Consider the following 11,058-nt stretch of genomic DNA (forward strand, 5'->3'; position numbering starts at 1 on the left):
AGCCAGTCAACCCATTTGTTTTGGCTACCATTGTGGACCAGAAGTACAGCCAAGTTCCAGAGAATAGGTCGGCTGGTTGACGCTGCCCTAGTTGTCACCAACTCTCAGTTCGGAATGTCTTCCTCACGGAACACGTCAGAAGCAGAAGGCCACCAACGGATGACGGGAGCGCAACTACCCAGCTACACGATGGAGTATTTTCCGCCGTTGGACTCACAAGGTCCACAGGCACAGCCGGCTACTGTACAGGGTAAGGGACGAAAGTCGAACGTTTTGCAACCTGTATGCTCTGTACATAATGTCTTGGGATTTTAAGTGTTTCCGGTATGGGATAAAAAAAATATTATCCTGCTAGACCTGGTTACTGCACCGATATAATTATTTTGTTTGTAAATTGTCTAGTTCTGGCTCTCTAGCCTGCATGGGACTGCATGTTGTGTGTGTATGTGTGTGTGTGTGTGTGTGTGTGTGTGTGTGTGTGTGTGTGTGTGTGTGTGTGTGTGTGTGTGTGTGTGTGTGTGGTGTGTGTGTTGTGTGTGTGTGTGTGTGTGTGTGAGATGGGCTGTGAATCACGGCATGGAATTGTCTAAGTCAGTCAGTAGAAGCTGTCGAACACAGTCACTACATGTATTCCCCAGGAAGTACCCAACCAGTGAAAACTTCATTGCCTTTAAGCGCAAGCGTAACGAAGTGAAATGTTTGTCACGTACCCTCCATCGTCAGTATGTACAGTCGGTTCATGCCACCCTGTCTTCCCATGATCGCCCTAGTCTCCATTAATTTCTCCGCCATCTCCGTAAGAACTGTAGTCGGGAGCCGATCCGATCAATGACAGCTTCAGACGGCACGGTAGCAACAGATCCCGCAGACATAGCAGACATATTTAACACGCAGTTTACGTCGTTTGGACTTCCTGACGACCCTACGTGGCCTATACCACCACTCACCCCTTCACCCTCAATACCTGCGTCCCTCCTATCATTGTCGACTGGTACAGCCCAAGTGAGGAAATATCTCCGTAATCTGAAAACTGGCAAGTCCCCTGGTCAAGACGGAATTACCAACGAAGTTTGGAGAGCTCTTGCTCCGTCTGTTGCCTATCCTGTGTCAATTATCTTGAATATGTCATTTCGCGAAGGGAAATTCCCAGCCATGTGGAAAACTGCGGTAGTCGTGGCCACCTACAAAAATAGAGGACCACGCACCACCCCCAGCAACTATCGCCCTATCTCATTGCTCTCTACTTTATCAAAAGTGTGCGAACGTGTTGTATATGACATCATTTATGATCATGTTCGCATTTCACTTTCGCCAGCACAGTCGGGCTTTTGTCGGGGTGACTCCACCAGGTGCCAGGTTACCCGCCTCGTGCAAGACATCCCCACCGCCCGGAACGCCCATAACCATGTTGGTTTAGTTTTCTTCGATCTCGCAAAGGCCTTCGACACTGTTTGGCACAGGGGTCTCTTAGCTAAGCTGCGAACAGTATATCGCATTGATGGCAAGGCTATCGGCTGGCTCTCATCGTATCTCTCTAACCGACATCAGCTTGTACGCCTCTCAACTGTGTTATCGGAGCCTTTACCCGTTACTTCTGGAGTCCCCCAGGGTTCAATCCTTGGGCCACTGCTATTTCTCCTGTATATTAATGACCTCCCCGATATTGCCCCTGGTGTCAGCCTTTTCGCTGACGACACAGCTCTGCTTTGCTCCAATGCTTGCCCTATACGCCTGCACGAAGCCATGCAAGATAGCATTGGGAAAGTTATAACCTGGATGCATGATTGGAAGTTGCAGCCGAACGTTGATAAAACGGCAGCTATGTACATTTCCCCTTCTCCCCCTTCCCTGCCACTTTCTTTTCCTTCTTCAAGTGTTGCTATTCGTATTGTTGAAGAGCATAAGCATCTTGGCGTTATTATTGACTCTAAATTGTCGTGGTCACCCCATGTGCAGTATGTCTGCAAGCGCACAAGCTCCATCCTTGGGGCTCTTCAAGCCCACTGTAGACATCTTCCTCTTTCTTGCAAACGCTTGTTTTATCGTTGCTATATATTGCCCTTACTTGACTACTGTGATACTGCTTGGTCTGGCATAACTACTACTGTATTGAACAAGCTAGAAACCCATAACCGCATGCTCCTTAAAATCTTATTTAGCAAAGATCGTCGCTTTCCCTCCGCTAGTCTTTACGAAATTGCCAAGATCAGTCCCCTTTCCACTCGACATAAGTACCACCTCTGTGTTCTCATACATAAAATATTACTAAATAAAATACCCTTGCATATGCAGGCTTATAATTGGTTCTCCGAAACACGGAATACCCGGAACTCACTCAGTCTCCCACGCGCTGCCTCCACCCTATTCACTAGATCCCCGATCTTTGCTGGCTATGTGTTTTGGGCAACATTACCAACGCAGGCCAAGACCAGCACGTCGATGGATAATTTTGTTGCTAAAATCTCTGCTCAATTATAGGTTTCATGTATATCCTGCTGGTTTGTCTCCTCCTTTGCCTTCTTTGCCTCTTATTTGTATTCTTTTATCTGTTTTACTGCTGTGGTTGGCTTTCACCCTTGTCTCAGTTTTATTGGCCGTCATCATGATGTGCCATGAGATAATGATATAAATGCAAAAAAAACCGTCTGGCCAAGACAGTGTAAATGTTTATCAAGCCTGTTAGAATGGACTGGGATGGAGAGCCAAGGATCAATTTTTATCATTTTGTAGCAAAACAATGGACCAAGGACTCACATGTTAAATTAGCATGTTGTAACCCAATATATTTTTTTAGTGTTTATTTGAATTCGGATAGCTCAACAGTACAGAAGTACAACCACAAAGAGTACCGAATAGAAGGCCCCGAGAACGGGAAACCAAAAAACAAAACAAAAACAGCAACATCAATTTATTGATTATGCACATTGCTTGAAAGCAAATCACAACAATGATTAAGAGTTAAGCTACCTTTTAGCCATTTGATTTGACATGTTAGATTAACGGTCGTAATATTATGGTCTCAGGTATGTGGTTGAGAAAAATCGCCCTCCAGCGGAGGGTCCGGCGAACCCAAAATAATTATAATTATGTGAAATTTTATATGTTTAATGTGGTGCTGCTTGAGTGATGAACTTTGGAGGTGTGTGTTCAGCTAGCGAATGCTAGTTGCACTACTGATGCCTGTACAACGTATTCCATTTCAAGGTTGGGCAATATTAAAATTAGTTGAGTGCATGAAACTAAATCAGCAGGAAAGCCCAACGGCATTGTATAAGGATTTAGTGAGCAATTCACCTTCCCCTCCCCTCACCTTCCCCTCCCCTCACCTTCCCCATCCTATGTTGTCATTTAACTTAGAACCTTCCAATTTGGAAGTCAGTTGGTGTGCGCATCCGAGGCGTGCTAGAGCTGATAGCCAGTTAGTTGTAGAACGTCAGTACCATCGGTCATTGTCGTGCAAAGTTATCGCAGAAGCGCCTTGTTTAGTAACTGGTGGTGTTAGTGGACAATATAGTGTAACTAAGTTCCTTGGTACTTTTTCTTTTCTATAAAATTAAAAAAAGAATTTGTAACTCGGGTATTGAGCCAATAAGAAATGTAGAAAAGAAAAAAGGACATATGGAAACGAGTTACGAGTAACTCTCCACCACAGTACCAAAATACTATAATATACAGTTGTCAAGTATCCTACTGGTCTCGTCATCGTCCAGTAACAATCGACATTCTTTGTTCCGTTGGGACTGTAGCTTGTGCTCATATTCGTTTCGCTTACCTTCCCCTCTTTGGTCTCTCCATAACCTTCAACCTTCCGAGTTGGAAGGCTGTCGGTTAGCGCTACGGAGATGTGTTGAAGCTAGGTGTCAGGACGTCGAATGTCTCAGTACTCTGTCAGTTTTGTACCTACTTGTTGCACTTTCTGACTGTGTTAGTATCTAGTTACAGTGGTGGAGAGTTACTCCTAACTCGTTTCCATATGTCTTTTTTCTTTTCTACAAAATAATTTGTCAGTGAATTTTCTGTATGTTCATGGCTTTATAAAACCAATCGAAAATGAAGATCTAATTTTCCTCGCAGTATGACTTTGAATTTGTAATTCAGCTTTCTGTACAAGTATACAGTCGGGCAGTAAGTTTGACTATAGGGTGCATATGATGAGAAGTACAGTTAGTTTGTCACTCATGGTAGGATTCTTAGGCTTAGCAAATCGGGCGAGACTGGGCAGGACAACGATAGTCAAGGTTATAAGTCCCCTAACCGCCCTGCACTTTAATCTGATGTAGCAGCTAGCGAAATGTACATGTACATACTGAGCTGGTTGTTGCTGAGGCCCAGGTTGCTCGCATGTGAGAATCTATAAATTTCAGCAGATTATTTTTTATTATAAATACTGGACATGGATATTGAATTAAACTGTACTCAGTGACTTTTTACATTTTACAGGCTACGTTTTATTGTTATTGTTATTATTATTGTAAAGCTTTCCTTTTGATCTTGTCTCTTATTGTTGTGACCTTTCCACAATAATTGTGTTGCATTGTGAAAAAAACCATGTACATACTAGGATGTCAGACCTCAGCAGCTTCGCATGGCTAGCTACTATATCGGACCTTGACAGCCATGTAGAAAGAGGTCCTTGGCTACAGAGAGCAGTGCGTACATGTTCATGTACATTCTGCTTCAACGGTACCTGTATGACACGTGTGTGCGTGCATATGTGTACATGTTTACGTCATTGTGTGTGCGTGCATGTGTGTTTGTGTGACCGTGTGTGTGTGTATGATCTGTGTGTGTATGTGTCTGTGTGCGAGCGCAGGGACCATTAATTTGATAAGTGTGTGCTGAGGGACAACTCACTATTGTAAACTAAACACACATCTACGGGGCAGGACCACTTCAGTCAGTGCTTTCAAGTATCAAACAATTGCTATCATTATCTTATTTGCACATTGTCAATTTCTGCTTTGTTCTGAAACACAGCATTCGATGGGACACATCAACAGGTACAGACAGGGCTGCAAGCTGCAGGGACATATGTCACTCCAGTACAGCCTGATCCCAACATTAGCTGGACACAGCCTATTGCGAGCCAATCGCAGCCTGTTGGTCAGCAGCACAGCCATATTGGACAACCGGTCAGCACTGGTGGCTTCAGAAGGATTAGCAGTAGTATTGAGGGGCTTCAACGATCATCAATAGATGAGCCAGCAATGAGTCTCCCACCACATTCTCATCCAACCATTGGTCTTATGTCATCACCAGCCCAATTTGCGAGTCCCTACGGCCAGCAAATGAATCACCACGTCCATGCCACTGCTACCAGTGGTAATCAGACATTAGCAGCATACCTGCCATATAGTGTCCCAGCAATGCACGGCAGTATGGCCAGCTCTAACAATCCTGTGGAAATGCACGCCGGCTTTCCACAGACCACACTGAACAATCTATCACAAGGCGACGAGTATCAATCGGACAACCCCTCTGCCCCTCCAGTGTTTGGCGGACATCCCAGAAATCTGTGCGAATGGCGTGTGAACAATGGTCTACAATTGTGTGGGTTGGCTTTCTATAGTGTCACCGAACTAGCGCAGCACATAACAAACGTTCATCTCCAGCAACAGGACACTACCGAACATCCCACACAGGAGGGTAGCAATGTCTACATCTGCCACTGGGACCAGTGTACACGCACCAAAGGATTCAAAGCCAAATTTAAGCTTGTTAACCATATACGAGTTCATACAGGTGAAAAACCCTTTGTCTGCGATCATCAAGACTGCTCACGCAAAGCATTCGCAAGATCCGAAAACCTGAAGATACACTACAGAATCCACACAAAGGAAAAGCCGTTTCCCTGCACCTTCCCGGACTGTCAGAAAAGATTTTCAAATTCCTCGGATCGAAAGAAGCACATGGTCGTGCACACGAATGATAAACCCTACCAATGCAGGGCAGCAGGATGTACGAAGAGATATACACAACCGAGCTCGCTTAAAAAGCACTCCAAGCAGCATGATGCTCGAAATGCAGCCAATGGCGGAAATGCTCTTTCCTACAGTACCACGGACACCAGCGCAGAGAACAGTGGCTTGACGTCTGCGGATGGTTCTATTGCTGCGGACGGAGAAAGTGATCATGGCAGTTCGATTTCATCCGATGAGGTACTTGCAGACCGGCACCACCACTATCAACAAGAACAGGAAGAACAGCAGCAGCAGCACCAACATCAACAACACCATTTTGCACTTGTGACTTGCACGGACCAGTGTCAGCCTGCACAGCCGCAACACTTACCACTGGGAACGTCCTCAAGCATGCTGACTGTGAATTCAGCATCTACGTCATCTTTGCCTCAGTTACCTTATCATTTGCACTCTGCCCAGGCAACTGCTAGTAGTGATCTGGTCAACAGTGCACAACCAACACCACCTGGACAGCCGTCTGGTAGCTATGAGGTGTTCAGTGAAGTATACCATGACAATGCCGGAAAGGGTGACCTAGTAGTGGCAAGCCTAGGCAGTAGAGCAACAAGAAATGATCCCTTGTCTACATGTTCCATACAGACATTCCCACAGCCGCCGCCACCACCACAGCCAGAAGCAGCAGCAACAGAAGCAGCAGCTGTGCCAGCAGCTGTGCAAGAACTGACTCAAAACAAACAGCTTGTTTAGCAGCAACATACTCACTTCCAATACCCGGCAGCACGTCAGCAGTTGCAGCAACAACCTCATCATCAACATCTAGAACAGCAGCTCCAGAAGCAGGATCATCATCAGCATCAGCATCAGCAGCACCAGGAATCACGTGACCAATGTCAGCAGTCGCAAATCTATCCAACTCACCACCATCAGCTGCCGACGCCCACACACACACAGCAGCAACAGCTATCGCTGGTGGCTCACACACCGCAGCACCAGTCATCACCTGTGTCTCAGAAGCACAACCATCAGGCACAGGAACCCTTGCCTCAGCATCAGCAACAGCAGCACTCTCTCCCATCGCCGATGCAGCTGCACCAGCAGCAGCTGCCGCTGCAGCAGCATTTTGCACAGCATTCGACAACTGCTCAGCCAACACTATTTCATGCAGGACAATTGCTGCACCCTGTACTGCCCTCGCATGACGCTCACTCTCTGTCAGCACCAAGACACCTCCCAAAAAGGCAATACTAAGCAAACACACCTTACATGGCTTGAAAACACTGTTCTCATGAGCTTAACAACAGCCTTTTCAAAATGGTACTTCAGCCAGCTTCGTGAATGGATGTGTTAAAAACTGTCCACAAGGTCTTTAAGGCTCATCATCACTTTCAACTAAACGATTTTGTTATTATTATCAAGATCTAGCTAGCTCCTTAGTTTTACGGAGTTGACGATTTTTTTATTATATCTTATTCAAAAAAGAGGTATGAAGTGTACAGCTGCAAACTTAATACTCGCTGTGCATAGCTTATATGATATTGAATTATCGTATCAACGCTGTCCAACACTGAATGTGTTAAAGGTTATTTCATTAGAGATGGAGCTGGGATGTTGCTTTTTAAGCTGTGGAAATAGTCAATCAGACGACTGCCACATTTGTAGAAGTTCCTTTTTCAAATGTCTCGTCAATTTCATTTTCCGCATGTTGTCTTCACTAACATTACCCATGATGCTGGCCACATGTATATAGCGTCAGTAGAATTGCAGCTCAACATCCTAATCCGCACTGCATTCAGTCTTGTTTCTACCCACTCACTGTCAGGATCGGGTATTTCCCCTCCAATTAGTAACCATAGTAACCGTTTCTTTTTAGTTCACTTTTTCGGCTGATCTGCTCATCCCGCAGAAATGTGTCAATACTAATGCTGGCCTAACAGGTTCTACAACTGCTGAAGGAAGTCTTGTCTTATGCGCTGAGTCTTCAACACTCATAATTATCGTATCTGTTTTCAAAATAATGAGATGGTGTCTTCCTCTTATTCGAATGATTATTTGTGTTGGAGTAATTGAAGTACACATGTGCAAACACAGCACAGAAAACAGTACTCGATAATGACGTATTCGTCGGCAAAATCGTTAGAAGGTAACTAGAGACGCTTCTTTTGAAGTCATTCTTGGCTAGACTGATAAAGCACGAGACAGAAAGGTAGTGGTACTATGCCTTGCATATTCCAGTACTAGAGCACATCATGTATGCATGTTCCATTTGTAGTTATAATTACAAGATGGTGGAAAAAGCTAGGTGTCTGGAGATTTAGTAGTTTATGACTACAATCATGTTGTCATGCTCCTACCTCCGAAAGGATGTTTAACTATGCTTCAAATTTTCAACCACAAAAAATTTAATTATGCCTATAATTATGCCAGCATAATCCGCCTGTGCCTAACCATGGTCGCCGATCTGGGCGAGACTGGTGTGTACGTCGTGGTGCGAAGTAAGCACAGTACAAGTGTGCTGTGTTGATAAGCGAGTACCGCCAGGGCGACCGGACGTCTCACATTGATAACTGCGGAAATTCCTCAGCTGGTGGCAAAAGCTGCATTGAGCCCTGGGCTTCTTTCAGTGCGACGACGTGATCAGGGTTCCAGTTCCAGTACCAAGTTTCGACGTGTTGCTGGGTTGCTGGTGCTTGTTGTGGGTATGCAAGGTTGCTGAAATTGAATCCCTATTTTCAGAAAAAGCTCAAAAGTTGCTAATATCGCAGCTTAAAATGAGCGACTTCTCGTGCATAATGACACCAATAATAACCAAAAATGGAGCGGAAATAGACAACACTGTGGCACAGCACAACTACCTGCGTTATGGGGAAATGAACAGACTTGGAATAAGTCATTGTCCTTATTGTTAAACCTTCGCACAGCATTCATGACATAGCGGCATGCTCAGGGCTGCCACATACACGTACAAACATGTACATTTGTATGTACACAGTGTCTGCTCTAGGATTGCAGGACAGCCGGGTACACGTGTACCTGGCGCAACCATTTCAACCGGGTCGGAGCCGGGTACACATGTACGCCCAATGATATAAAGGCTAATGGATAAGCCGCATTTATAAAAGAGATATTTTTTTTTATAAAAGAGAGGACAGGAATTAGAAAATTACGAAAGAAGAAGAAGTATCTGACACATGTATGTACAAGCCATGTAGTCATTCCTTTCAAATTTTGAATCAAAGTTCGAAAGTGTAAAGTACCAACCGGGTCACAGGTGACCCGGTACTATATTTTCAACCAGGTCCAAGCGCCGCCCAACCGGGTGGATTACCCGGCTCACCCGGCGCTGGAGCAGACACTGATGTACAGTAAGATCAGGCGTAGAAGTCACTTCGGCAAAGAACACTTTTTTTAGCTGAATATCACAGAACCATCAGACTTACATGACTTAGGCTGGAAAATGGGTAAATTCAGGCTAGATTTGCAGATTTTTGAAAGAACGCACGTACCATTTTCTGCATGTTTTCCAAGTGGTGTAATCGCATTGTATGTGCATGATCGTGGAATAAGAACAAAACGACTAACGCCGTTCAACATTTTGAAAAATTCTAGGCTGTGCCTTGAGCTCATGCGTTCTTTGGCGCCCGATCTTACTGTTCTTCGTGAAGTACACTTGTCATGATGATTTGATGCTTAGCGATTCTTGTTGAAGCGGAGCATCACGGACACACTTCATTGGTCTCTACCAGGGCCCTTCTCTGCACAAAGTTGCGGAAAAGTGGCGAAGTATTTTGTGAAAATGAAGAATGTTGCGAAAGCTGCCAAAGCTGCGATTTCTTCCAAAACTACAAAAAGTTGGGAAGAAAGTGGCGAGCATCTTTGGGAAAGGGCTACATTGCATACCTAAGGGGGGAATTTTCCGAAAAGTTGTAGTAACTGACTGATAACAGAGTTCGATATTGCAGAGTGGATGGGAAAGAGAGGTCTGCTCTGAAACCTCATCCTACCTTATTAGGGTATTGAGCACTATTTGCAGCAAGGACTTCACACACTTTGTCCTACTGAAGAATAATAATTTTTTAAACAATCGTCGAGGGGACAGTGTTCATTGCCATTTTACTATACGGAAGAATATTTTTCTTATTGTCCGCAAACTCCAACGCAGCCACTTACACATTTCTGAAACGTAGTAGTAGTAGTAGTAGTATTGTTTTGTTTTTAGTGGAGAAACCAAAACAGGCAGATGCCTAAGAACAATGGACCCACTGTGTAGGGTGGAGGAGGGGGGAGACATGGCTAGTGGTAAATAGTGGCGTCGAAATAGAGCAGTTTCAGCACAGCTACAGAAACATGGGCGTAAAGCTAAAAGCCGGCAAGAATGTGTTGCAAAGCGCTTGACTTGAAGGCGGCTAGTTTGGTGACGCCTCGGATATCCGCATGGAGGGAATTCCAAAGAACTGCGCCAGCATGTGTCACCAATTTGGTAGAATGTGCAGAAGCAGCTGCAGGGAAGATAAGCAGGCAAATGTTGCCTCCTCGAGTTCTTCGTGACAAAAGAGGTCGAAATAAAGTTTCAAACATGTACAGTACTTCTTGAAGAATTTAGACTACGCCATATAAAGCAGAGCAAGTTAAGTTGAATGGTAGCGCGCAAGGGAGAGACATGTACACGCTCAAGCAGCGTAACAGTGGGGGTCCATGGGGACTTTACATACAGCACACAGTGCGCGCTTGAAGAGCCTTTCCAGAGGGAGCTCCTGGTGAAAAGATAGATATGGGGTATAAGCATTGGATGCATACAGAAACTCAGGCAGCACAAAGCATTTGAAATAGCAGATACCACATGAGAGGGGTAAAGATGCAGCATGGCGGACTAAGACAGCTATTTTTGCAGAAACCCTGATAGCAACATGTTGAACCATTGTCTGCCAGCTCATTGATGTGTCAAAATGTAAGCCTAGATACTTGGCCAATGGTACCACCGGCAGATCTTGACTGTTGCATGTCACGCGTAGGGCAAAGGGTGGTGCTCTCCGTCACTGCTCAACTTCAATAACTCACATATTTACACCACTATGACTGTTACCTTTCTCATCAGTGCCATTAGATGTTTTATTCATTGTATATACTTGACTGACAAACC

General features: G+C 44.9%; 1 protein-coding gene across 1 annotated transcript; it reads left to right on the forward strand.

Annotated features, from left to right (window-relative positions):
* The first annotated feature begins 236 nt into the window (after positions 1–236).
* Positions 237–7,957, forward strand: LOC135808211 (zinc finger protein ZIC 4-like). The gene is made up of 2 exons (XM_065321368.1): positions 237–250; positions 4,978–7,957. The coding sequence occupies exon 2, from the start codon at positions 5,208–5,210 to the stop codon at positions 6,666–6,668; it is 1,461 nt and encodes a 486-aa protein (XP_065177440.1). The 5' UTR covers positions 237–250; positions 4,978–5,207; the 3' UTR covers positions 6,669–7,957.
* The last annotated feature ends 3,101 nt before the right edge of the window (positions 7,958–11,058 follow it).

Source organism: Sycon ciliatum, chromosome 2 (genome assembly GCF_964019385.1).
Source record: "Sycon ciliatum chromosome 2, ocSycCili1.1, whole genome shotgun sequence".
Taxonomy (NCBI): Eukaryota; Metazoa; Porifera; class Calcarea; order Leucosolenida; family Sycettidae; genus Sycon; species Sycon ciliatum.

Excerpts from the sequence above, each read along its gene's own strand:
- LOC135808211 (XM_065321368.1), top strand. The coding sequence starts at position 5,208 with ATGAGTCTCCCACCACATTCTCATCCAACCATTGGTCTTATGTCATCA.